Source organism: Pseudophryne corroboree, chromosome 2 (assembly GCF_028390025.1).
Source record: "Pseudophryne corroboree isolate aPseCor3 chromosome 2, aPseCor3.hap2, whole genome shotgun sequence".
NCBI lineage: Eukaryota > Metazoa > Chordata > Amphibia > Anura > Myobatrachidae > Pseudophryne > Pseudophryne corroboree.
The window spans coordinates 83,431,874-83,451,954 of NC_086445.1; the positions used below are offsets into that span (position 1 = coordinate 83,431,874).

The window sequence follows — 20,081 nt, forward strand, 5'->3', positions numbered from 1 at the left end:
TTATTTTCTCTATCGTCCTAGTGGATGCTGGGGTTCCTGAAAGGACCATGGGGATTATACCAAAGCTCCCAAACGGGCGGGAGAGTGCGGATGACTCTGCAGCACCGAATGAGAGAACTCCAGGTCCTCTTTTGCCAGGGTATCAAATTTGTAGAATTTTACAAACGTGTTCTCCCCTGACCACGTAGCTGCTCGGCAGAGTTGTAATGCCGAGACCCCTCGGGCAGCCGCCCAAGATGAGCCCACCTTCCTTGTGGAATGGGCATTTACATATTTTTTGCTGTGGCAAGCCTGCCACAGAATGTGCAAGCTGAATTGTACTACAAATCCAACGAGCAATAGTCTGCTTGGAAGCAGGAGCACCCAGCTTGTTGGGTGCACACAGGATAAACAGCAAGTCAGATTTCCTGACTCCAGCCGACCTGGAAACTATATTTTCAGGGCCCTGACAACATCCAGCAACTTGGAGTCCTCCAAGTCCCTAGTAGCCGCAGGTACCACAATAAGCTGGTTCAGGTGAAACGCTGACACCACCTTAGGGAGAAACTGGGGACGAGTCCACAGCTTTGCTCTGTCCGAATGGACAATCAGATATGGCTTTATGAGATAAAGCCGCCAATTCTGACACTCGCCTGGCCGAGGCCAGGACCAACAGCATGGTCACTTTCCATGTGAGATATATCAAATCCACAGATTTGAGTTGTTTAAACCAATGTGATTTTAGGAATCCCAAACTACGTTGAGATCGCCCAGTGCCACTGGAGACATCAAAAGGGGGTTGTATATGCAGTACTCCCTTAACAACTTCTGGACTTCAGGAACTGAAGCCAATTTCTTTCTGGAAGAAAATCGACCGGTCGAAATTTGAACCTTAATGGACCCCAATTTGAGACCCATATACACTCCTGTTTGCAGGAAATGTAGGAATTAACCTAGTTGAAATTCTTCCGTGGAGCCTTCCTGGCCTCACACCATGGAACATATTTTCACCTAAACGGTGATAATGTTGTGCGGTCACCTCCTTCCTGGCTCTGACCAGGGTAGGGATGACCTCTTCCGGAATGCCTTTTTCCCTTAGGATCCGGCGTTCACCCGCCCTGGCGTCAACGCAGCTGCGGTAAGTCATGGAACAGACATGATTCTTGCTGAATCAAGATCCTTTCTAGTATCTCTTGAAGTTTCGGGTACCAAGTTCTTCTTGGCCAACCGGAGCCACGAGTATAGTTCTTACTCCTCTCCTTCCTATCATTCTCCATACACTGGGTATGAAAGGCAGAGGAGGGAACACATACACCGACTGGTACACCCACGGTGTTACCAGAGCGTCCCAGCTATTGCCTGAGGGTCTCTATACCTGGCGCTTCATGTGAGACGCCATCATAACCACCTTTGGTCTTTCCCAACGGTTTACAAACATGTGGAAACTTCCAGATGAAGTTCCCACTTTTCCGGGTGGAATTCATTCATGCTGAGGAAATCTTCCTAGTTGTCCACTCCCGGAATGAACACTGCTGACAGTGTTATCACATGATCTTTCGCCCAGCGAAGAATCCTTGCTGTCATTGCCCTCCTGCTTCTTGTGCCGCCCCGTCTGTTTACGTGGGCGACTGCCATGATGATGTCCTACTGGATCAGCACCGGTTGACTTTGAAGCAGAGTTCTTCCTAGGCTCAGAGCATCGTAAATTGCCCTTAGCTCCAGTATATTCATGTGGAGAGAAATCTCCAGACTTGACCACACTTCCTTGGAAATTTCTTCCCTGTGTGACTGTTCCCCAGCCTCTCAGGCTGGCATCCGTGGTCACCAGAACACAGTCCTGAATGCTGAATGTGCCGCCCTCTAGAAGATGAGCACTCTGCAGCCCCCACAGAAGAGACACCCTTGTCCTTGGAGACAGGGTTATCCGCTGATGCATCTGAAGATGCGATCCGGACCATTCGTCCAGCAAATCCCCCTGAAAAGTTTTTGCGTGAGATCTGCCGAATGGAATCGCTTCGTAAGAAGCCACCATTTTTCCCAGGACTCCTGTGCATTGATGCACTGATACTTGGCCTGGTTTTAGAAGGTTTCTGACTAGGTCGGATAACTCCCTGGCTTTCCCCTCCAGGAGAAATACCTCTTTCTGGACTATGCCCAGAATCATTCCTAGGAACAGCAGACGTATCATCGGAAAACAGCTGCGATTTTTGGAATATTTAGAATCCACTCGTGCTGTCGTAGAACTACTTTAGATAGTTCTTTTCCGACCTCGAACTGTTCTCTGGAAACTTGCCCCTTTCAGGATATCGTCCAAGTAAGGGATAATTAAGATGCCTTTCTTCTTTTAAGAATCATCTTTTCGGCCATTACCTTGGTAAAGGCCCGGGGTGCCGTGGATAATTCAACGGCAGCGTCTGAAACTGATATTGACAGTTCTGTATCACGAACCAGAGGTACCCTTGTTGAGAAGGGCAAATTTGGACATGGAGGTAATCCTTGATGTCCAGGGACACCATATAGTCCCCTTTTTTCCGGTTCTCTATCACTGCTTTGAGTGACTCCATCTTGATTTGAACCTTTTTATGTAAGTGTTCAAAGATTTCAGATTTAGACTGTCTCACCAAGCCTTCTGGCTTCAGTAATACAATATAGTGTGGAAGACTAATACCCTTTTCCTTGTTGTAGGAGGGGTACTTTGATTATCACCTGCTGGAAATACAGCTTGTGAATTTTTTTCCAATACTGCCTCCCTGTCGGAGGGAGCCGTTGGTAAAGCAGGCTTCAGGAACCTGCGAGGAAAAATTGTCTCGACTCTCCAATCTGTACCCCTGGGATAATACTTGTACGATCTAGGGGTCAACTTGCGAGTGATCCCACTGCGCGCTGAGACTCTTGAGACTACCCCCCCACTGGTGGAGGGCTTCTTTTCCTGGGAAGGGGCTGCCTGCTGCAGTCTACTTCCCTTTCCTCTATGTCTGGGCAGATATGACTGGCCTTTTGCCCGCTTGCCCACATGGGAACGGAAGGATTGAGGCTGAAAAGACAGTGTCTTTTTCTGCTGAGATGTAACTTGGGGTAAAAAGGTTGGATTTCCCAGCTGTAGCCGTGGCCCCCAGGTCCGATGGACCGACCCCAAATAACTCCTTCCCTTTATACGGCAATACTTCCATGTGCCGTATGGGATCTGTATCACCTGACCACTGTCGTGTCCATGACATCTTCTGGGAGATATGGACAACGCACTTATCTTGATGCCAGAGTGCAAATATCCCTCTGTGCATCTCGCATACATATATATATATATATAGAATGCATCCTATTAAATGCTCTATATCAATAAAATATTTTTAGTCAGGGAATTCGACCAAGCCAACCCAGCACTGCATCTCCAGGCTGATGGCGATCGCTGGTCGCAGTATAACCACCGTATGTGTGTATATACTTTTTAGGATATTTTTCCAGCTGCCTATCAGCTGGCTCCTTGAGGGCGGCCGTATCTGGAGACGGTAACGCCACTTGATAAGCGTGTGAGCGCCTTATCCACCCTAAGGGGTGTTTCCCAACGCGCCCTAACTTCTGGCGGGAAAGGGTATAACGCCAATATTTGCTATCGGGGTAAACCCACGCATCATCACACACTTCATCTTATTTTATCTGATTCAGGAAAAACTACAGGTAGTTTTTTCACTTCCACATAATACCCATCTTTTGTGGTACTTGTAGTATCAGAAATATGTAACACCTCCTTCATTGCCCTTAACGTGTGGCCCTAATGAGGAATACGTTTGTTTATTCACCGTCGACACTGGATTCAGTGTCCGTGTCTGTGTCGACCGACTGAGGTAAATGGGCGTTTTTTTTTTTTTTTTTTTTTAAAAACCCCTGACGGTGATTCTGAGACGCCTGGACCGGTACTAATTGTTTGTCGGCCGTCTCATGTCGTCAACCGACCTTGCAGCGTGTTGACATTCTCACGTAATTCCCTAAATAAGCCATCCATTCCGGTGTCGACTCCCTAGAGAGTGACATCACCTTACAGGCAATTTCTCCGCCTCCTCCAACATCGTCCTCATACATGTCGACACACACGTACCGACACACAGCACACACACCTGGAATGCTCTGACAGAGGACAGGACCCACTAGCCCTTTGGAGAGACAGAGGGAGAGTTTGCCAGCACACACCAAAAAAACGCTATAATTACATAGGGACAACCTTATATAAGTGTTTCTCCCTAATAGCATCTTTATATATATATATATTTATATCGCCAATTAGTGCCCCCCCTCTCTGTTTAAACCCTGTTTCTGTAGTGCAGTGCAGGGGAGAGCCTGGGAGCCTTCTCTCCAGCCTTTCTGTGAGAGAAAATGGCGCTGTGTGCTGAGGAGATAGGCCCCGCCCCTTTTCCGGCGGGCTCGTCTCCCGCTCTTTAGTGAAGTTTGGCAGGGGTTAAATATCTCCATATAGCCTCTGGGGGCTATATGTGAGGTATTTTTAGCCAGTATATAGGTTTACATTTGCCTCCCAGGGCGCCCCCCCCCCAGCGCCCTGCACCCTCAGTGACTGCGTGTGAAGTGTGCTGAGAGGAAAATGGCGCACAGCTGCAGTGCTGTGCGCTACCTTTAGAAGACTGCAAGGGTCTTCAGCCGCCGATTCTGGACCTCTTCTTACTTCAGCATCTGCAAGGGGGCCGGCGGCGCGGCTCCGGTGACCATCCAGGCTGTACCTGTGATCGTCCCTCTGGAGCTGATGTCCAGTAGCCAAGAAGCCAATCCATCCTGCACGCAGGTGAGTTCACTTCTTCTCCCCTCTGTCCCTCGTTGCAGTGATCCTGTTGCTAGCAGGACTCACTGTAAAATAAAAAACCTAAGCTAAACTTTCTCTAAGCAGCTCTTTAGGAGAGCCACCTAGAATTGCACCCTTCTCGGGCGGGCACAAAAATCTAACTGGAGTCTGGAGGAGGGTCATAGGGGGAGGAGCCAGTGCACACCACCTGATCGGAAAGCTTTACTTTTGTGCCCTGTCTCCTGCGGAGCCGCTATTCCCCATGGTCCTTTCAGGAACCCCAGCATCCACTAGGACGATATATATATATATATATATATATATTTCTCTATATATATATATATATATATATATATATATATATATATATATATATATATATATGTATGTATGTATGTATGTATGTATGTATGTATGTATGTATGTATGTATGTATGTATGTATGTATGTATATATATATATATATATATATATATATATATATATATGCGAGAGAGATATAGATTCTCGGCGGCGCGGCACTCAGCTTCTCAGTATAAATGATGCGGACAAAGTCTGCTAAACAACGTTTCAATATATTGAAGCATTGATTAGCAGACTTTGTCCGCATCATTTATACTGAGAAGCTGAGTGCCGTTGAGAATCTACACTTACCAGTTTTACGAGGGCACGGCGCAAGATATTACCTTTGACTATGGAGTGCCAAACCCCAGAGCAAAATATATATATATATATTTTTTTATCACCACTGTGCGGAGCCTATTTTGGAACTTTTCAGACTGTTCACATTGCAACTTCAATATCAGTCATTTGTTTATGCAGTACCCGCACAAAGGGTTGCATTCCGGAGTTCAACACTCACTATGTGGACAGTAGATATGTCGACATCAAAATGCAGTGATCCCCTCACTCAGTGATCCCCTAATGCTCTGATTAGCAACATGTTTATCGTTGTGACACCCGCACAGTTATGGAGATTTCTGTAGTGTAGGGTGTAAATGTCTGTTAAGAACATGATATTTCTGCACAACATCTACTAACAAATGAAGGTCTCAAATGTGCAGTTGGGAGAGACAGTAAGACCTCATTTGTCCTCAGAATTTATAAAGCACATACTGAGGATCAGCCCTACTCGTCCTTAGCAGTGAAGTGGTTACAGTTAAAGAGATCTTGTCAACCCTAATAACCTAATGCTGCAATACTGATGATCAGAATTTCTTGATAAACATCATTTAAAAATATTCGCCAGTTAGTATCCAGAATCAATATCCCACCTACAGTAGCATGCACCTACATCCTTAAGCGAACAGCATGCAACTGTCAGATTTTGTCCAAGTTACTGCACCTGTAATAACTAAAAATCTGTCTGACCATGACATGGGATTATCGATGCCTATGCAAAAAGAATCAATATATATCCGCATTGCATAAAAGTTCCATTAAATGATTTCTTTACATTAATGTTTCATACCGCTCCCTACACATATCAGCAATACGTTAACTGTGTGGTGAACGCATCAGAATTTTTACAAGAGCTCGTGTGCACGTCCATAGTGAGCGAGAAGATTCAGCTAAGGGGAGGATTCAATGAGCCACCAGCTGCTGCGCTTCACTAAATCCCCTAAAATCATCTGCAAAGACTGAGCAGTTGCCAACGGTAGATTGAGCTTTTTAGTAGGTGTGAATTGCACAAAGGGGGTAATTCCAAGTTGATCGCAGCAGGATTTTTGTTAGCAGTTGGGCAAAACCATGTGCACTGCAGGGGAGGCAGATATAACATGTGAAGAGAGAGGTAGATTTGGGTGTGGTGAGTTCAATCTGCAATCTAATTGCAGTGTAAAAATAAAGCAGCCAGTATTTACCCTGCACAGAAACAATGTAACCCACCCAAATCTAACTCTCTCTGCAAATGTTATATCTACCCCCCCTGCAGTGCACATGGTTTTGTCCAACTGCTAAAAAATTTCCTGCTGCGATCAACTTGGAATTACCCCCAAAATCCCAACTGCGAAAATAAAATAGTCTGACGAAGGCTTGGAGGGAGGGAGGGGGAGAGAGAGAGAGAGAGGGAGGGGAGAGAGAGAGAGAGAGAGAGAGAGAGAGAGAGAGAGAGAGAGAGAGAGAGAGAGAGAGAGAGAGAGAGAGAGAGAGAGAGAGAGAGAGAGAGAGAGAGGAGATAAAGTACCAGCCAATCAGCTCCTGTCTTTTTTTCAAATGGCAGTTGGGAGCAGATTGGCTGGTACTTTATCTCGTCCACTTTCTCTCTCACCAAGCTTAGTACATGGACCCCATAATTACTTGGAGGGTGTGACTTACTTGTGGTGACTGCTGCTGTGCCTGTGGTGGTGATGGTGGTGATGCTTGGAATGATGTTGGTCTTTCTCGGTGAGAGACGAGGAAGAGGAGTTGGAATGGGCGGAGCCCAAAGTTTTCCGCTGCTCTTTCGTTTTCTGTAGAACCCTCTTGTAAGACAGCGTGCACAGCCAGCATAGCAGCTTCCCATCAACCTTTAAAACAAGAGAAGCTGGATAATTCATTTTCATTCCAGATACGGAGCACCATGTCACAAATACCCTATATCCCATGTCAGTATTATCCCAGTCTCTGTCACAATGTCGCTGCCATATACCACATTGTTATATTATTTAGCAGTGCTCCTCACAGTGACTGCAAGAGATGACAAAATAGGATTTTGGTACTTACCAGGTAAATCCTTTTCTTTGAATCCATAGGGGGCACTGGAGTACTCTTGGGATATGGACGGGGCGTAGCCGGAAATGGCATATTTAAATATTTAAATTAGTAACTGGTCACTCCCTCCATACTCCCATAGAGACTTCAGTATTTTTACTGAGCCGAACAGGAGCGATAGAGAGGATGAACCTATAACGGTCAACACTAAAGTTGACACATAACGTAAATAATAACGGTTGACACATAACGTAACTGACAACCAAGCAGTTGACACCACAAGAGCTATCACCGTAACATCGTATCCATTGGTGATAATGTGTTTTCATAAGATCCACTGAGCTTACCACAAGCCAGGTAAAACTGCTCTGGGTGGGCGTCCAGTGCCGCCTATGGATTCAAAGAAAAGGATTTACCTGGTAAGTACCAAAATCCTATTTTCTTTTTCATCCACTAGGGGTCACTGGAGTACTCTTGGGACGTACCAAAGTTTCCCCCTTGGGCGGGAGAGCTGTTTGGCACCTGTAACACTAGACAGCCAAAGCTAGATGCTGATGCCGTAAATGTAGCAAACTTGTAAAAGCGCACCAACATGCGCACTGATGGTCATGCACCGATGACCGTGTAGCAGCTCGTCTAAGTTGTTTTTTAGAAGGTTAACGACCTGCTGCCTATGATGTTCACAAGGAACGTGTGGACTGGTCCGACACTGATGCAGGCGGTTGTAGCCTGCCTATGACGTTCGTAAGAACGTGTGGAATGGTCTGACACTGATGGAGGCGGTTGTAGCCTATGAGCCTGACGTATGGTATAAGGTCTGCTTGGAATCTGGCAAATCCAAGTTAACTACATTAGAGAGAACAAACTGTGTGTCTGTTTTACGTACAGTTAATGTTTGGCCTACATAAACGCGTAATGCGCGTATCACATCTTAAGTAACTGAAGTTCCTGAACCTACTGATAACACAGGAACTATGATTGATTACGTGGTGTAACATTTTTGGTAATAAAACGGAATTTGTGCGAAGTTCCGCTCTATGATCATAAAACACCAGATACGGTGGCTTGCATGACAATGCACCCAATGTTAAAACACGCCTTGCTGAGGCTAAGGCTAAGAGAAACTCTTTTCCAAGTGAAAAACCTCCACTTGTTGTAAGGGTTCAAAACATGAAGATTGTAAGAAAAAAATTAAATCTAAACCCAGATTCAAGTCCCATGGCGTAGTAGGTGGTATAAATGGAGATCGTACTCTGAGGACACCTTGCAGGAAGGTGTGTACAGTCGGCAAAGGAGCCAAACACCTTTGAAAATAAATTGACAAGGGAAAGACCTGCACCTTGAGTGTAGAAATGTAGTCCTCCACCTAATCTAGCCTGTAAAAAAAAAATTAAAAGATGTCGGAAACGTCCGAGCTTGCCACCAACAGATACAGGCACGCTATCCTATGATAACGAGCTGCTGTAACTGGCTTCCTAGCACGTAACTTGGTTGGTAGAACAGATTCTGGAACGCCCTTCCTTCGTAAGAGGACGGTTTCAACAGCCACCCCGTCAAACGCAGGCGCGCTAAATCGGGGTAAAGGAACGAACCTTGTTGCAACAGGTCCGGACGTGGCAGAAGCGGGCAAGGATCGGCTGCGAGTAGTTTGCGGAAATCCGAGAACCATGCTTTCCGAGGCCAATAAGGCACCACTAGTATGACCATCGTGGACTCTCGTATGGTCCGCTTTAGCAACCAAGGAAGCAGCGGAGACGGTGGACACAGGTACAAAACTGTACGGCCACGTGATCGTGAGAGCATCCACTGCCTTTGGAGCGCTTGCTCTGGACACATACTGAAATGTTTATTTTTATTTATTTATTTTTATTTTTTTTATTTTTTTATTCTTTGCTAGATGCCATTAGATCCCCTGAATTTTCATCCAGTTTCCTGGATGAAAATTCTGACAGCTGGGATAATCTGCCTCCCAGTTGTCCACTCCAAAACAAAACACTTCCGACAATATCACCTGGTGACGCTCGGCACAATTGAGGATTCGAGCAACTTCCCGCATGCCATGCAACCTCGAATTCCTCCTTGTTCTGTATGCGACCGCCGTCGCGTTGTGTGGCGGCATCTGGACAGTCTGATACCGGAGCATGTGCACTGCTTGTTGTAGCGCGTTGGAAATTGCCCTGAATTCCAGGTCATTTAATTGACAGCAATCTTCCGTGATCTGACTAGAGACTCTGAAGTTGACAATTTTGGACCACAGCTCCCCAACCTCTGAGACTCGCGTCCGTTGTAAGAATTATCTAATTCCAGACGCCGAACATTCTTCCTGCGGTGAGATTGTGTACTTGGAGCCACCAGTAGTGATACTCTGGACCGTGGAGCCAACCGCACTATCTGATGAATTTGTAGATGCGTGCAATAACATTCAGATGAAAATGACCTTAGTGAACTCCTGCGAACTGGAGTGCGTCGAAAGACGCCACCCTCCTTCCTAGTAGTCGAATGCCCCAAATGCACCAAGATAGTCCGTGGATTGCGTACTAACTGTACGCGATGACGAACACTTTGTGTTGTGTTCAGGCAGGGAAATTCGTTTATCCACGGAATCAGTGTTCTGCATGAATCATTTGAAACGGAATGAGGGTTGATTTCTTGAGGTTGACAATCTAACCGGGCTGAACGACGCCAGTGTACGTTAGTAATGCACGTTGCAGGAATAAGCGTTGAGACGGAGCATTGATGAGCAGATCTCCAAAGTACGGAACTGTTATCCTTCTTAGGGATCTGGGATGAGCTATCATGCCAGCCTTTACTTGTGACTACCCGAGGCACCGATAAGTAGGCAAACAGTAGCATTTGAAAGTAAGAATGGATTTTTACAGCAAACCATAAGTAGGCGTGATTCGTGTAAACACGAGATCCACTGTAATCCAGTATTACTGCGGATCCCAAGCTGCCGTCACCGACTGTAAGTATTCCATGATGAATCTGTAGCAAGCGACCTCATGGTCAGTATCTGACTGACAGAGTCATTCAGTTTTGGAACTATCCAAAACCGAAATATAACCGCGACTCGGGTGTTGACTGCGGCATCAAACTACTGAGCCTACTATAGCCTGTGTCTCTGTAGCACCGCCGTCTTGTCCTGTGATCTAGGCAGACCTGTCTTGCCAATGGCAATGACGGGAAACCGTCGACTGTATTTTCATAAGCTGTGAATCCAACTCTGCGGATCCACCTAACTGTGGATGTCCACAACTGACGATCGGAGATGCTGGAACGCCATTATGGCATTGGCTTGTTAGTGGCTTAGATGTAAAGGCCACTGAAACTTGGATAGAGACCTCTCGAAGTAGGTGGCAGTAACATAACCGCAGTCCACCACATGTCCTGTAGCACGGCGCCGAATGGACCGAGGTGTAAAGACAATATCCTGAGTAGTTCTATTCAGGAATTTGCGTAGACAATGGTAGGAAATCAGATATTCCCCCTAGTGGTCTGCGAAAGGCAGGTGTCCAAGACAGGACCAAACCTCTAGCCAGCGCAAGGTAATGTCTCTATTCTCGTTCGAAATCCGTCCTCGCCTGGTAAGAACGTAGCCAAAGTGGACGTTGTGCCACCACTAGTGAAGCTGAAAAGCGAGAACAAACTGGCCAACGTCCGCAGAAGCAGTAATCAGCGGGAAGTGTAAAGCGTTCTTCTTGTAGGGCAAACGTGACTTGAGTGCCATGCCCCTACAGCCTTTTTAACCGAAACTCCCACCAAAGCAGGGGAATACAACACCCCTACTGCTGTATACTGTAGGATCCGGTCCGACGGGTAAATAAACGTCGTATGCTGAAACTGACAAGGGATAACAGTTGAGAACTGGACATACGGGCCTGTTCATATGAAGGCTGGCGGTGAATCGACCGCAAACAATCCCTGAAACAGTCAATTTATAAGACAAATAATCACAATTTGTCCCCCCAGGCAGTACATGCGCCCGCATTCCTCCAAAGAGGATCGGCAAGGGTCCGTTTGTGCAGTCGGATTTGTTCGACACACTGTCTAACCGACTTTGCAGCGAAGCTGCTAGTTTGACTTTGTATTAAACTTATTGATTATGTACACCGACCAGCAACAATGGAAGGACAGACCCGTACCGTGACGTAGGACCACATTAGTAACATGTGTATAAATCTGCATTACAGTGCACGTGAAAACAGCTGCTGTACAAAACAACTAAACATTCCTAACAACACCCCGGCTCCTCCAGAGGCTGAGTGTTGTAGGGCAGCAACTTCCGGGGAAGAACCAGGAAGTAACGTCAAAATGGTGTCCGCCATGTGCTTGCTATGACAAGAATAGATTTCAATGTTAGCCGATACACCAATCTCTATATATATTATATTCCATATACACACACATATATATGTACCCATATACACACACACATATATATATATATATATATGTACTCATATACACACACAGCAAGATACATATATATTTCTATAATTATATATATATATATATATATATATATATATATATATATATATATCTATATCTATATACACATTGTACACTGTACAGGAAACAGAGGCTGTTATAGTGCCCTACTTTAACCCCCTCATAGGCTTAAAAGCTTGAGCTGTCTGCTGCATAAAACGCAGCTTAGTTATTGGGGCCTCCCTGCGGGCATTCCTCCCCCCCTCTCTCTCTGATCTCCTCTGTAGCTTCGGACCGCGGCAGCAAGTCATCTGTGTAAGCGGCAGACTTCCCTCCACTGCCTCCCCCCCTCGAGCTCCGTCTATTTCAGCGGACAAGAGCCAGAGAGCGGCGGGAGCAGGGAGCAGAGAAGTCGCGGTGCAGTGAGCGGCTTGAGCGCTGAGACTGGGGAGCGGATCAAAGAGCGTGCCGCGGCAGCAGGGAGAGCTGCCCGCGGCCGCTGCCCCGCTCTCCCCTCCAGAGGCGCTGGTAACGGCGGGAGGGAGGAGGGATGTCTGGCCCCTAGTCCGGCGTCTGAGAGCCGTGGAGCGGCGAGCGTCCCTGCGGCAGTGCCGGGGACTGCTCGCTGGCTCCCTCTGTAAGCGCCCAGCCCACCGGATCCTCACACTGGGCGGCGGGTAGGGAGTGCGGCTAGAGCGAGCGGCGAGGGAGCGACGAGTGGCAGGCAGCAGGGGTTGTAATAATACATTGTATAAATAAAATACAGTCCCCACATAGAGGGCGGCAGCGTGAGCTGACCGCCCGCAATAAACAGTAATAGAAAGTAAGTGAGCGGCGGCAGAGAGAGCTGCCAAACCGCTCAGTACCTGCACCACCTGTGGAGGCCATGACGGGGCTTCTCTGCTAAGCTCCGTCCTGCTTCCTTGTGCAGCCTGAGGCTGCCATCAGCTCTGCTGATGTTTATCAATGGTGGGGCTCCTTTTATGAGCACCGGCAGACCATCTGCTGCCTTCTGCAGCACCAACGATCCCGGACCCACGCTTTTTGATAAGCTGGGAAGGGATCGGGTAGAAAAAATTAAAAAATAATCTTGTTTGAAGAGTCTAAGGACATTCTGTCCACTTGTACCTTCCGACTAGAGGCACAGAAAAATACTGAAGTCTCTATGGGAGTATGGAGGGGGGTGACCAGTTACTAATTTAAATATTTAAATGTGCCATTTCCGGCTACGGCCCGTCCATATCCCAAGAGTACTCCAGTGACCCCTAGTGGATGAAAAAGAAATGGTGACCGTCATTCAGAGACATGATCAGATAATGAGGGTTTTTTCTCACTCCATCTTTTTGGTGGACACAGAGAGGGTGAGGAATGTGGTGCAGGAGAAAAAGACACTTAGGGCGGGATTAAAATTTTGCAGCTGCCCTCCCACCCCACATAGCGCCCTCCGGCAGTATGACAATGTTACTGCCGATGGGCACGATATCAGCATTTCAGTTCGCCACCCCCTGGGGTGGTGAGCTAAAATGCACGAAAAGTTACCCGTTTGGACGCCCAAACAGGACTTTGAGATCTCGCCCATGACTTTACTTGGGTTTAGCTGCTTTACGCGGCTAAACCCGTCTCTTATGGACGCGATCAGCGCGATAACAGGGGGCCATAGAATATCGCCCCGCGATCTCCCGTCACTTTAGACGGGAGATCAGGGGCAATAAAGGATTTGAATCCCGCCCATATTCTGACTTCAGCACAAATCCAGAAAGCTCCTCCCACTCTGTCTCCTCTATCCAGGTGCCATAGTGTTACATAAATTGCCTAAACCAGTTTCCTTTAATTTTATCTATTTTATTTGTTTTCATATACTGTGGCTACAGCAGCATCTTCTGTCAACCAGAGGGGAGAAGCCTGTGGTGAAGACCATCGCCCTAACTTCTGTCCTCTCACAGGCAATTTTCTGCTGGTGGAGTCTGGTCACTACAGACCAGGGCAACGATCAATGGAATCGTACCATCAGATAAAAAGGTAAAACTGCCAAACACTTTACACTGCTGCTGTGCCAGCTCTCCCCTTCTGTACCTGCTGCTATCTGATACTTACACAGTCTAGTAGACTATTATATTGTGCACTACACTGACTCTAGTGATGCAGGTGCCCTCTTGTCAGAATGTCAGGAATGTAAATGTCTACCCAGGTGTGATGTCTGGCCACACATACTGATCTGCCAATTGGCAAGTGTGTATAGCTTACCAAATCCATGCTATCAGCATCTCACTAGTGCGATCGCCTCTGCCTGATGGACAGGCAGGAGCGGTCGCGGTCCGGACAACGGAGAAGTGTCTGGACCATTGGAGGGGAGGGGAAGCTGTTCATCAGGTACAAAAGCATCACCGCCGTGCGGGGCGGACTAGCCCTGTGCTGGGCGTCCCCCAGCATGTCTGTGAAACTGATCATAGATGTGCTAAATATAGCACATCTACGATCAGCTCTGAATTAGGCCCTATTGTCAAGATAACAATAATTGACCCCGGGTTTGGCAAAGGTCATACCTTTCTCCTTCCTTCCTCTTTCCGATCGAAAGCACATTGTTGTTTGCACTGCTCACAGGTCTGCGGAGGGCCGTATTTCTTCTCTGAGTTGGTACAACGTTGGCACTTTGTGCCAATGAACGCAGCTATGATGTTACAGTACTGGCAAGGCTTGGGCTGTAAAGAAGGAATAAAGCATTAATAAAATGCACAGTTAGTAGCTAGAACTACATTGCAGTAGCGGGTTTAATAAGAAATGTAGACTACATATAACCAAACCCCTGTAGGGTAGGGGTTATGCCACATGCAGCACTGCAGCTTCAATATAACTACACATCCCAGCATGCCCTGCTAGTTTTAGCATGCTATAATAGCAAAACTGCGGCAGGGCATGCTGGGACGTATAGTTCCGCAGTAGCTGGAAGGTAGCATCTTGAATACCTCTGGTGTAAAGTACACAGTCCAGTCACATTATTATGACCACCATCCAATAGCTTGAGTAACTGCGGCTAGAAGGGCTGGGAGTGCCCCAGTAAGGTGCTGGTAGGTTGGCACAGATATCTGGAGCCATGCTGACTTCAGTGCATCCCACAGCTGCTGGGGAAGAGGGAAGGGGGTGTGTGACCACTACCAGCTTGTTTTCTTCTAGCAATGGTTGCAGGGTGTTTGTTCTCTGATGGTTCTCGTCTGACACGCCAAGGTCCATCTGTTCGATGAAGCAGAAAACGTGACTCATCTGGGAAGGCAACCCTTCGCCAATCAGCAGAGGTCCAATTCTGATACAGCCGTGCAAAGTGAAGCCTTTTCCACCAATGCACCTTCATTAGCATAGGCAGTGACCATCTGTTTGCTTTGGAGTCCCATACGCAGAAGGGTTCGCTGAAGGGATATTTTAGACACACGTCTGGTAGCCCAAAGGTTCATTTTGACTGTGAGCTGCACCTGTAGTGTGTCTGTTCACAAACTGCGGCGTTTCAAAAATACTGCCACCCTTGGCCCGAAAGCGGATAATCATCCCTATTTTCAACTCTGATAAATCGACACCCATGACAGCAACGAGTGATAAGTGCAGACGACATGTCGCACACCTTATATACCCACCATGCCAGCGCACGACACGTGACGTACTTCATGGGCTACGCACTGCCAACGTCAAATGTAGGAAGTGGTCATAATAATATGACGACTGTGTATATTATAGTATTGGGAAGCTCTCAGCTCTGTCCATCTGTAGGCCCTGCTGTTCCAGCTCTTGGGGGTATATTTATTAAAGTGATAAGTAGAATCTGGTTGCTATGGGCAAAATCTCCACTTCTAAAAACCTGCACTTTAGTAAATATACCCCTTAGTCTCTGCTTTAGGACTAACTCAGCCTCGCCAACATTAACAGCTCTAATTTAATGAGAAGTGGGAGCACAGATGAAGCTTGGTGGCTCAGAAAGTAAAATAGGATTTTAAATTACCTACCGGTAAATCCTTTTCTCGTAGTCCGTAAGGGATATTGGGGAGACTTAGTACGATGGGGTATAGACAGGATCCAAAGGAGCCGCTGCACTTTAAATTTCTTCACAGGGTGTGCTGGCTCCTCCCCTCTATGCCCCCTCCCACAGGCAGTTATAGGTAAAACAGGGCCGAAGGAGAAAGGACATATGAGAGAAGAAACATGACAACAAAGAGTGGTGAGATTCAACACCAGCACACCACTAACATATAAAACACACCAGCAACGGCTAGTAACAATAAACAGCAACAGCTGAACAGGTAACCACATAACAGAGACCCTGCAGAAAGGTCAACGCACTGAGGCGAGCGCCCTATATCCTTTATGGACGACGAGAAAAGGATTTACCGGTAGGTAATTAAAATCCTATTTTCTCTAGCATCCATAAGGGATATTGGGGAGATTAGTACGATGGGGACATCCCAAAGCTTCCAGAACAGGCATGAATGTGCGGAGACTGCTGCACCACCACCTGCCCAAACTGGGTATCAAACTTGTAGAACTTCACAAATGTGTTCTTCCCCTACCAGGTAGTCTCTCGGCATAGTTGCAAGGCAGAGACTCCTCGGGCAGCCGCCCAGGAAGAGCCCACAGATCTTGTAGAGTGGGCTTTCAGAGACTTAGGAACAGGCAAGGCTGTCGAAACATTGGCCTGTTGGATAGTAAGCCTAAGCCAACGAGCAATGGACTGCTTCGAAGCAGGACAACCCTTTTGCGCATCAGAGCACGAACAAGGAATCAGTCTTTCTGATCCGAGCTGTCCACTTGACATAAATCTTCAAGGCTCACACCACATCCAATGCCTCCGGAGGAGCAGAAGCGTCAGAACTGGACAGAACCAAAATAGGTTGTTTCAGGTGAAACACAGAGACAACCTTACGGCAGGAACTGCTGCCTAGTCCTGAGATCCGCTCTGTTCTCATAAGAGACCAAGTATGGACTTTTACACGATAAGGCCCCCAATTCTGAGACACGTCTAGCAGAAGCCAGGGCCAGTAATATCACAGTCTTCCACGTGTGGTACTTGTCTTCAACCGGCATCAGAGGCTCAAATCAGGCGGAATGTAGAAATTCCAACACTACATTCAAATCCGAGGGCACCGTTGGCAGAACAAAAAGGAGGTTGTATGTGGAGTACCCCTTGCAAGAAGGTCTGAACTTCTGGCAACACTGCCAATTTCTTCTGGTAGAAAATGGAGAGAGCTGAAATCTGAACCTTAATGGAACCAAGAAGCAAACCCTTATCCACTTCCTGCAGAAAATGTATGAAACATCCCAAGTGGAACTCTGCAGGTGGATACGTGCGTTCCTCGCACCAAGAGACATATCTTCTCCAGATGTGATGATAGTGTTTTGACATCACAGGTATCCTGGCCTGAACCATGGTAGCAATAACCTTTTTGGAAAGGCCCTCGTGAGCTAGGATGTTCAGCTCAAGCTCCATGCTGTCAAACAAAGTCGCCGTAAGTCCGGGTAGACGAAAGGTCCTTGTTGATGAAGTTTGCTTCTTAGTGGTAGAGTCCAAGGGTCTTCGACGGACATGACCAGAAGATCCGCATACCACGCCCTCAGAGGCCAATCCGGGGCAATCAGAATTGCCTGGACTCACTGATTTCTGATCCGCTTGCGCACCCTTGGGAGCAACGGAATCGGAAGAAACAGTTAGACCAGCCGGTAAGGCCAAGGCGACATCAGTGCGTCCACTGCCCTCGACTGAGTGTCCCTGGGTCGCCAACAATACCAGTGAAGCTTCTTGTGGAGACGAGAAGCCATCAAGTCTATTTGCGGGCAGCCCCACTGGTGAAACACCTGAGGGTGGAGTCCACACTCTCCCTGGTGGATGTCGTGACGACTGAGGAAGTCCGCTTCCCAGTTGTCCACTCCCAGAATGAAGATTGCAGACATTGCTCTTGCATTTCTTTCCGCCCAGAGGAATATCTTTGACACCTCTTGCATGCAGGCTCTGCTTTTTGTCCCTCCTTACCGATTGATGTACGCCACTGCTGTGTGGCGTTGTCCGACTGAACTTGGAGTGCATGATTCGCGAGCAGAGGAGGGGGCTGGAGCAGAGCATGGTAGATAGCCCAAACTTCCAGAATGTTGATCGAAAAGGGAGGTTTCGTGGGCTGACCACCTGTACTGGAACTGCACCCCTTGGGTGACAGCACCCCAAACTTGCATCAGTCGTGAGGAGAGTCCAAGCCTGAATCCCGAGGACTGCAGCCACCACAGGAGGGAAAATAAGAATTTACTTACCGATAATTCTATTTCTCGGAGTCCGTAGTGGATGCTGGGGTTCCTGAAAGGACCATGGGGAATAGCGGCTCCGCAGGAGACAGGGCACAAAAAGTAAAGCTTTAGGATCAGGTGGTGTGCACTGGCTCCTCCCCCTATGACCCTCCTCCAAGCCTCAGTTAGGTACTGTGCCCGGACGAGCGTACACAATAAGGAAGGATTTATGAATCCCGGGTAAGACTCATACCAGCCACACCAATCACACTGTACAACCTGTGATCTGAACCCAGTTAACAGTATGATAACAGCGGAGCCTCTGAAAAGATGGCTCACAACAATAATAACCCGATTTTTGTAACTATGTACAAGTAATGCAGATAATCCGCACTTGGGATGGGCGCCCAGCATCCACTACGGACTCCGAGAAATAGAATTATCGGTAAGTAAATTCTTATTTTCTCTATCGTCCTAGTGGATGCTGGGGTTCCTGAAAGGACCATGGGGATTATACCAAAGCTCCCAAACGGGCGGGAGAGTGCGGATGACTCTGCAGCACCGAATGAGAGAACTCCAGGTCCTCCTTAGCCAGGGTATCAAATTTGTAGGATTTTACAAACGTGTTTGCCCCTGACTAAATAGCCGCTCGGCAAAGTTGTAAAGCCGAGACCCCTCGGGCAGCCGCCCAAGATGAGCCCACCTTCCTTGTGGAATGGGCATTTACATATTTTGGCTGTGGCAGGCCTGCCACAGAATGTGCAAGCTGAATTGTATTACACATCCAACTAGCAAAAGTCTGCTTAAAAGCAAGAGCACCCAGTTTGTTGGGTGCATACAGGATAACAGCAAGTCAGTTTTCCTGACTCCAGCCGTCCTGGAACCTATATTTTCAGGGCCCTGACCACATCTAGCAACTTGGAGTCCTCCAAGTCCCTAGTAGGCGCAAGACACCACAATAAGCTGGTTCAGGTGAAACACTGACACCACCTTAGGGAGAGAACTGGGGACGAGTCCGCAGCTCTGCCCTGTCCGAATGGACAAACAGATATGGGCTTTTTTTGAGAAAAAAAAAAACCACCAATTTGACACTCGCCTGGTCCAGGCCAGGTCCAAGAGCATGTTCACTTTTCATGTGAGATGCTTCAAATCCACAGATTTGACTGGTTTTAAACCAATGTGTTTTGAGGAATCCCAGAACTACGTTGAGATCCCACAGTGCCACTGGAGGCACAAAAGGGGGTTGTATATGCAATACTCCCTTGACAAACTTCTGGACTTCAGGAACTGAAGCCAATTCTTTCTGGAAGAAAAATCGACAGGGCCGAAATTTGAACCTTAATGGACCCCAATTTGAGGCCCATAGACACTCCTGTTTGCAAGAAATGCAGGAATCGACAGAGTTGAAATTTCTTCGTGGGGCCTTCCTGGCCTCACAACACGCAACATATTTTTGCCACATGTGGTGATAATGTTGTGCGGTCACCTCCTTTCTGGCTTTGACCAGGGTAGGAATGACCTCTTCCTGAATGCCTTTTCCCTTAGGATCCGGCGTTCCACCGCCATGCCGTCAAACGCAGCTGCGGTAAGTCTTGGAACAGACATGGTACTTGCTGAAACAAGTCCCTTCTTAGCGGCAGAGGCCATAAGTCCTCTGTGAGCATCTCTTGAAGTTCCGGGTACCAAGTCCTTCTTGGCCAATATGGAGCCATGAGTATAGTTCTTACTCCTCTACGTCTTATAATTCTCAGTACCTTAGGTATGAAAAGCAGAGGATGGAACACATACACCGACTGGTACACCCACGGTGTTACCAGAACGTCCACAGCTATTGCCTGAGGGTCTCTTAACCTGGCGCAATACCTGTCCCGTTTTTTTGTTCAGACGGGACGCCATCACGTCCACCTTTGGTAATTCTCAACGGTTTACAATTATGTGGAAA

The 20,081-nt window shown here is 47.4% G+C and overlaps 1 protein-coding gene across 5 annotated transcripts in view; it reads right to left on the reverse strand.

Moving 5' to 3' along the window:
• The window catches only part of FAM76B (family with sequence similarity 76 member B), a 105,584-nt gene that overhangs the window by 52,042 nt on the left and 33,461 nt on the right, over positions 1-20,081 (reverse strand). For all 5 annotated transcript variants that reach the window (XR_010202187.1, XM_063951482.1, XM_063951483.1 and 2 more), the window contains exons 4-5: positions 14,431-14,586; positions 7,082-7,272 (exon numbers count right to left, since the gene is read on the reverse strand). Coding sequence is in view for 4 of the 5 variants with exons in the window: in XM_063951482.1 (XP_063807552.1) it covers positions 7,082-7,272; positions 14,431-14,586 (347 nt within the window). In the remaining variant the exon portion in view is untranslated. The remainder of the gene's footprint in view (positions 1-7,081; positions 7,273-14,430; positions 14,587-20,081) is intronic.